The following is an 8,926-nucleotide window of genomic DNA, read 5'->3' on the forward strand; positions in this document are numbered from 1 at the left end:
TAGGGCAATAGAACTACATTCTCTGGAATGATGGAGCTCCATGATGGAGTACCTTTGGGATGAAATGGGCCGAATCCCATTTCACCCCTTACCCCTACCACTTAGCCCTTAGCCCTTCATTTTGCGTGTTCATGTCTAGGCTTAGGGTGTCCCAATTTTTGTTAAGATAGAGGAGTAGGGTGAAGTGTTAGGGCTACATCGCCCTTCAAACGGAGGTTTTTCAGAGGTACACTCCAAATGGAGTGTTATGAGAAACATTCTCTGGAATGATGGAGCTCCATGCGCTAACGGAGAAAATACTTACATTTGTGGGTTTCTTTGGTCACTCATGCAGGCCAGCGGTTATATACACACTTCTATAACCTAAGAATAGCTCAACCAGTTTGCATTGAAGTCCCTGTAGTTATTGAATAATAAACTTGAGTATTTAATAAGCCTGGGATTTTAAGGGGTTAATGAAACCTACAACCTCTAAAGGTTACTCTTGTAACAGCCTTTAGACAAGAACCAAGTCATCACATACCAAAAGGCATCAAACAAGTCCTTACAAGCAGAATCATGCTATCATGCTATCAATCACAGTACAAATCAACATTCTCTCTATGTATCTATTATCAAGAAGTCTTGCGAAACTTGTGAATTACAAAGAATTCAGTGGCTGTTGAAAGCTGGTTTTCTGTTTATGTGCACAAACACCTGTTTGAGTTTAGAGCTCATACTTCACTATAGCTGCTTTTTCCCTTTTCATTAAAGACTTGAATACTGTTATACTATGGTGTTTTAATTACAATGAATGCCCAACAGGTTCTAGTTATTAACTCAGTAAGTGTAGGAAACAAACTTCACAGAATTGTGCAATTATTCTGAATAAAAGGCTGTTAAATGGTGTAAAGCGATTGTTCATCAACAAAGTACAATTTCTTATATCGTATGCTCCTGTATATTACCTACAACCAAAGTTAACTCTGGATTGTAAAAGAAATCAATGATTCTCATTGTGGTTTTACTGAGTCTTTACAATATCTTCAGAAAACTTTGTACGATGTGCCATCATTTCTTTCCATTACACCATCATGAAGTTTGCAGATTACGCTACCGTGGTGGGCCTCACAGCCAACAATGATGTATCCAGCTACAGAAAGGAAGTCAATCAGCCAGTGTCTAGGTTCAGTAGCAACCCCCTGATGCTGAACATTCAAAAAACTATAGAGATGGTGGTGGACTTCAGGCACAACCCTCGCTCCCTACCTCCTTCGACATCAATGGCTCAGGGGTACATCTCAGTACCTTTAGTCAGGGAACATAACTATACCATAATCCATTGAAATGATATTTTCTAAGTTGTATTGACTCCACACACCCCGTCTCATCTCCAGGCTTTTTATTTTATTGCTCTGTTTTAAAACATTAGGTTACGAAAAAGTACAAATATGTACTTTTCACCTGGGAAAAATGTATTTAAGATATAGATTTGGACCTTATAACCACTGTTAAACCGTCGAGGAAACATTTACTTTGTTTGTACCTTGGTGAATGAAAAATGTACCTGCACAAAACCTTTATTTTTAACAGTGTACCCAGTTTAAACATAGTAAACTGAAATATATGATATTTAAGACATACTTCTGAAATATTACATAATGGATGATACAAACATAGCAGCATAAAGTTCTGTTCCTGGTATCTACATTTATTTTGATTTGACCCCTCACTTCTCTTTTTGAGATAAAACAGTAATGGAATGGCCCCTTAGGAATTCCCCCAAACAATAACTTGTTCTCACTGAGGATGTGCTAAAAGATTCTATTGTTAGTGCAAATGTTAATTTAGGTATACTTTCAATGTTGCTAACATTGTGAAGCTCAAGTTAAATCTTGAGCAAAACCCGAAAAGATCTTAAATAATCTCTGTTCACTGAAATGTATAGCCAGAGTGTGTTTTAATAAGGCAATCTATATGCAGTATATCCATAATTTAATTTCAGATATTATATAGTGAACATAGAGTATCCAAATATAGTCTTATTTTTCATATTGATGCATAAAGTTCCTAGAAAATGACAATAAGGGCAACATGAGAACATTATTCTGCCAATACAAGGCCTTCGGAACATAGGATGTACATAGGCCTAACATATTATATTCTTTAGTGTTACAAGAAAAAGTATCTAAACGTTTGGTTTTTCTAACTGTTATTTGTCTGGTAAGTGACTGACTTGAGCTGTTAAGGATGTGCAGAAAGTAAAGCCAGTCTTCATCACCCACTGCTTAAAGGTTGTGTTATATGTAACCCCAATGAGTGTCTTCAAAACATGTTAAGCCATACGGTTTCAAGACAAAATAGACTAAAAGACTTTTGTTTTTTTTTTAAATATCAAATCATCGTATTCCTTTTATGGATACTATTGACATAAACATTACCAGAAGGGGAAAACCAGATCTAAAGTAGACTGTCCGTAATAACTTATAATAGGGGTGGCATGGCTAACACGTAAGCTTTGTCGAATAAAGAGTGCTTGACTCAAAACTTTAAAAATATTCTTTCAGAGTAACAAAGCTACTTCAAATATACAAGTCTGGGTGTAGCAAATCCATGAGCCAAAGGAAAAAAGTTAAGAAGCCACATGTTATTCAGGAAAGAATCAATGGGATAGCCACATTTCCAGCAATTCACCAAATGTCTACCAAACGTCATTTAGAAAATCTGCCCATATATACAAAGCATTCCCAAAATGCAGCCAATACTGAGCATGTGAACTGCAATAAATCTGCCTATGATAAGTTGTGCAAAGCAAAGAAGGAGCTGAGCTTATTCACTTCAGTAGAACATTTTTAGATTCTATCTGCAATGATCCATGGTGGAAAAAAAACACAAACATTGACAAAAAGTGCAATAAAAAATTACTTTATATTTGATGGCACAGGGGCAGAGCTTACAGTGAGGGCTGGAACATTGGGAAAAGACTGCTTCCACACCAATATCGGAGGCATTTACCTCTACTTTAAATAGTAATCCTCAGTCATTCTAGGCCATTAGAACTACCCCAAGGTTTTCTTTGTGAGGGCAGTCAAGGAGGCAGCCACAGGGCTGAAGTTCCAGATAAAATGACTGAAAAAATTTAAATTGACAAAGACTGTTTGGACGGGGCCACTTCACAATGGCCTTAATCTTAGCAGGTTCCATGCTCTGTTGTTCCTTTGATACAACCAAACATGAGAAAACCAACTGAGTGTGGGAAAGGGATTTCTCCAGTTTGACAAATGACATACAGATGGTTACTTAGTAAAAGCTGGAGATACAAACACCTGGCATGGATTGTGTGTTTGCCTAAAGAATAGCTGTAAATGAGCATGTCATTAAGGTAGACAAACATGTAGGGATTCAGGGCCTCCCACAGGACCTCATTAATAAGTGCTGGGAGACAGCAGGGGCATTCTTTAATTCAAAGGGCATGACCAAATATTCATAGGGGCCTGAAGAAGTAATGAACATTGTTTTCCTATTCATTGCTCTACTGAACTCTAATGAAATTATAGACACTCTGCAAGTCCTCAAAGGTTGAGGTCATAAGCAGCAGGGGGTAGCGGTCTTTAACTGTTATTGGTTTGGTCTATCAGGAGTCTATGCAGGAATGAAGACCCCCCCATCCTTCTTCCCTATAAGGAAGAATCCTGCCCCAGCTGGTGAGGTGGAAGGCCATATGAAGCCAAGCACCAATGCCTCCCTTATATTCTCTTCCATGGTTATCCACTCAGGACCATAGGTCATAGGTCTATGGCACAGTCATATGCCCTATGAAGAGGACGGATTTGAGTCTTTTGCAGGATTTGAGCCTTTTGTTTACTATGTCCATGAATAGGCCTAGCAGATAGTTGGGGCATTACAGGTTTGACCAATTCATTAAAAAAGGGTTTACAGAAAGGACAAAATGCCTCTTCTTTGGTTTGCCGAAATCTTATTATTACCACCTAGTACCTGAACCTGGCTTTGTTGGCCTTTGCATTATGCTCCTTCTTGCCCATTGTTGTCAGTGATGTGTTTAAAAAGATTAGGTCTTCAAACACTTCATGTGCAGATTCTGGTTTTTCTTCATGTTGCTCAACATGTACAGCAGCATCTTCCTTCTCATTATCATCAGTGTACAGATACCTAAGCAGTTTTAATGATTCAGTTAAGGGCTTTTTTTTAAAGTTTAAAGTAACTGTGGATTTTTGCTGCAGAGGTTGTGTTTACCTCTTTTCACTTCGAAAACCAACAAAATAAGAAACTCGGCCAGGGATGCCCAAAAAGTTTGATTCTGCTGGACTTTTGAAGAGGTTATTGAAAAGAACCTTTTCAAAAGAATGAGCTGCTTACAAATTAGACATATCTACTGTCTATTTAACCTGTTCCTAGCTTCGTACTTGTTGTGGCTTATTGCCCAACTGAGCCGTAGATGTGCTGCAACAAAGAGAGCTGTGTGGTTTATAGATTATTTTTGAATTCTGAGAACTAAAGTCACCACAGAAAGGAACTGATGCCATAAAGTAGTCTGTCCTTCATCATAAGCAACAAAGCCCCAGCTCTGCAGCAGCACATTGAAGCAGCCATTGACAGGTAAGTTTCATACTCATTCAAACATAAACCAGACAGTAAGCCAAATATTCCATTACAGGATATGAAGAACACAATCAGGCAGCTACAAATTCTCAGATTATCTCTGCACTGGTGATTTTGAATTTATCTTGACGGAGGCACTGGTCATTTTAACTTTCATGAAAGTTCAAAAGTTTTTACATTTTTTTAGTTGCTTCTAAAATGTGTGTTTTGAAGTAACACTATAAAAAACATTAATTGTAATGAACATATACTGAGAAGATTTAATTTTGAATGGATATAATTGCCATATAAACCCATCAATATACACTTAAACACCCATAATGATGTAGAAGCTTTTAGAATTTTTCAAAAATTAATTAAAAATCAAAAACTTGATCTTCTCAAGCTTTGTCAGATTGGATAGTTTAAGTCTGGGTTTTGGCTTGGCCACTCGAGGGTTGCCCCAAAGCCACTCCAGTATTGTTATGGCTGTATGTTTTGGTCATTGTCATGTTGAAAGGTGAACTGTCACCCCAGTCTGAGTTTGCATGCACTCTGGAGGACATTTTCTTTAAGGTTGTTACTGTATTTGCCTACATTCATCTGTCTCTCAGTTTTTACCAGTCTGCCTGTCCTTGTTTCTAGCTTGATGCTGCCACCACCACGTTTCACTATGTTTCATAGTGTTAGCCAATGAAGTATGAAAAATGACAGTTTAATTTATGAATGTTTACTTATCCTATTACTTTTGAGCCCCTAAAAATGTGAGGGGGCAATGTAGAATAATGACCATAATTCCTATACCATTCACCCAATTTGAATGTATATACTTTCAAATTAAAGCTTTAAAGTCTGCAAGAGAATGTAAGAAGGAAGACCTTTGCTACTCATGTGTACTAGCTACCTATCTTTTTTACATTTTAGTAAAGTACTATATTGACTTGCTGTTATGTGATGTATTGACTAGCCTAATTAGAGTAAAAGATTTTTGTCTTTTTTAAATTATATAAATAGAAAAACACTTAACAATTTTAAATTGTTTGAAATGTACAGTTGTGCTATGATCATGTTTGGTCAATCAACACATTTTGTTAATTTAATAAGTAAAAATAAATGAACACATGGTCTGCAGAGAACACACTTCTACATATTTTAATGCACAATTAATCACTAAACATATTTCTAAAAATACAACAAAATAAGATTATGACATTATGGAGCATTCTGTGTGGAGTTTGCATGTTCTCCCCGTGTCTGTATGGGTTTCCTCTGCTTGCTCCGGTTTCCTCCCACAGTCCAAAGACATGCAGTCAGGCATGTTTCCTGCCTTCTGCACAATGACCGCTGGGATTGGCTCCAGCACTCACCACGACCCAGAAGGATAAGCATCATTATATTTGAATGATGGGGGAAATACGACCACTTTCATACATAGTCCCCCACCCATTTTAAAAGGCTCCAAAGTAATTGGACAAACTAACTAAATTGTCATTGTAATACTTGGTTGCAAATCCTTTTTTATCAATGACTGTCAGAAGTCTGGAACACATAGACATCTCTAGACTCTGGGTTTGCATTCAGTAAGTAAAATGCATTATCAATTGGATTGAGGTCAGGTACTTGACTTCACCTTCGCAGAATATTCCACTATTTGCCTTAAAAAAGTTGATATGCATCAGATCACTGTCCATCTGCACTGTGAAGAGTCATCCAATGAGTTTTGAAGCATTGACTAAAACTAAGCAGGAAGTGTAGCCCTATACACCTCAGAATTCATCCTGCTGTTTTTACAAGATACAAAGGAACCACTTGGTAGCCATTCGTGCCCACTCCATAACACCACCTCAACCATACTTGAGAAATGAGGTGGTATGATTTGGATCATAAGCAGTGCCTTCTCTTCACCATACTTTTCTCCTCCCATCATTCTGGAACAAGTTGATATTTGTCTCATCTATTTATAAGATGTTTGAGAGCTGTATCTTTTTTTGATGTCTTTTATTACCTCCATTCTGAGCTTCCTGTTTTCAAGGCTTACCAGTGGTTTACATCTTGTGGTAAACCTCCTATATTTATGCTGGTGAAGTCTTTTCTTTGTTGTAGACTTTGACACACCTACTTCCTGAAGAGTGTTCTTGATCTGGCCATCTGTGGTGGAGGGGTTTTTCTTCACCTAGTAGAGAATTCTTCTTTTATCCACCACAGACGTTTTCTGTGGTCTTTTGGGCCTTTCGGTGTCTCTGTGCTCTCCATGTCAATAACAGCTCTTTTGACCTTATATTGAGAGTAACATATTTCATATATAAATGTCACACTTGAAATCAACTTTCTCATGATACACACACCTGGCTATGGAACAGCTAAGCAGCCAGTTGTCCAATTAATTTTGAGATCCTAAAATAATGGACTATTCACAAAAATGTTTGTAATTCCTACACTGTTATACACTTAAATCAAAGCTGAATCTCTGCACTTTCAGCTCTTATTTATTATCCATTGTTATTATTATGTGATCATCAGCTAAATAACAATTACTTTGTCAATGTCTAAATATTTATGGACCTGACTGACTAACTGCATCATCTGCAGTGTTATGAAAACCCACTGTAGGCACTCTAATGATATAAGCTGACCGTAGAAGGCACAATGAAAATAAAGCAGCCCTATTACACATCCCTGTGGTACACCATAAAGAATCTTCCATTGAAATGTGTTAACCTAGACTAACAAAGTACTTTCTTTATTTAGGATATGTGTCAAATCAGTTTAAGGCAATTTACTTTTTCTGTGTCTTCTTTACAGAATCAAGCTGCATAATGACCTCAGCCCCAGTGACAGAAGAAGAACATCTTGGCCCCAGAAATGAGAACAACACCACAAATCCGACTATGGCTTCTCCAACTTGCAAAGATGCAATGTGTATCTTCTTTGCAGCAGCCAATTTGATGATCTTCATCCTGGGTGTTGTTGGAAATGGTTTAGTGATCTGGATTGCAGGGTTTAAGCTAAAGAAATCAGTTATTATCACCTGGTACCTGAGTTTGGCCATGTCCGATTTCATATTATGCGCCTTCCTGCCCATTGGTATCATTGATATGTTGAAAAATGAGTGGGTCTTTGATTACTTCATGTGCAAGTTCTGGTCTTTCTTCACGTTGCTTAACATGTACAGCAGCATCTTCCTCCTTGTCATCATCAGTGTGGACCGCTGTGTAGTTGTTATGTTTCCTGTGTGGGCACAAAACCAGCGCACCATAAAAAAGGCTTCTGTGGCAGTCGTGCTGGCTTGGCTCATCTCAGCAGCCCTTAGTGCACAGTCAGTTGTCCTCGACGATGTTGAGCACGATCACCTCGACCATACCACATTTTGTTTCTACAGTCACATAAATGATCAAAACCATTTTGCTGAAGTGGCATGTGAGTTAATTTTTGGGTTTCTGATTCCTTTCCTGGTCATTATTGTCTGCTATGTTGCTATTGTCCGAAAGCTGAAGTCCAACCAGATGCCGAAGTTTAAAAAGCCCTTCAAGATCATGACGGTGCTGGTTGCTACTTCCTTGATTTGCTGGGTGCCTTATCACACTGTTGCTTTGATGGACCTAAACTATGAGAAATATAAGAGTTTTCTTCCTACCGCATATGTGGTTGTCATCATTCTTGCCAGTGCCAACAGTGCTCTGAACCCATATCTTTATGCATTCATGGGGAAGGACTTTAAGATCCAATGTAATGCACTTCTGTCAAAGATTGAGAGTGCAGTCAAGGAGGACCTCTAATGGAAATCTACTGCCACCTCCAGGGAAGGCAAACTACTGTTTGAAGTTTTTACTGATGGACAAGTAACTTTTTAACAGCCAATTTTGCACCAAAAGCAAAGTGTTTCAGTTGATTGAGTTGATTTGTTTAAAACCTTACGTCATTACTCGATAATCTTTTTTTGGTTTTAGAATATTGATATTCATGTGCAAAAGCAACTTTTACCAACAGGAAACATAGTATTCTAATTTTAATCTCATTTTAATGATATTGATTTTGCTCTTATTTTAATGAAAGGTAGTGTTCAAACATCTACAAGACACTTACATAAGCCTTTTATGACAACTGACTTAAACCTAGATGGACATTTCTAACATGTCTTTACATTATCACAGCAAATCTTAATGTCATAACACTTATTGAAATAAAATTACATCAGAATTGACAAAAGCAGCCTTTAGGACAGCTGAAGTTTGCTAGAAGCCTTAATAAGCTAATGTTACTTGTTATGAAAGGTCTATGTAGATGTGATATTAACTAATTCAGTAATTCATGTTAAGCTCAGGCAAACAGAAGTTCATGTTTAAGTTAC

General features: G+C 37.6%; 1 protein-coding gene across 1 annotated transcript; it reads left to right on the forward strand.

Annotated features, from left to right (window-relative positions):
• The first annotated feature begins 4,557 nt into the window (after positions 1-4,557).
• Positions 4,558-8,399, forward strand: LOC118827466 (chemokine-like receptor 1). Its single transcript, XM_036598834.1, has 2 exons — positions 4,558-4,596; positions 7,381-8,399. Exon 2 carries the CDS (start codon positions 7,395-7,397, stop codon positions 8,352-8,354), a length of 960 nt encoding a protein of 319 aa, XP_036454727.1. The 5' UTR covers positions 4,558-4,596; positions 7,381-7,394; the 3' UTR covers positions 8,355-8,399.
• Positions 8,400-8,926: the final 527 nt, after the last annotated feature.

Source organism: Colossoma macropomum, unplaced genomic scaffold (genome assembly GCF_904425465.1).
Source record: "Colossoma macropomum unplaced genomic scaffold, Colossoma_macropomum, whole genome shotgun sequence".
NCBI classification, from domain to species: Eukaryota; Metazoa; Chordata; class Actinopteri; order Characiformes; family Serrasalmidae; genus Colossoma; species Colossoma macropomum.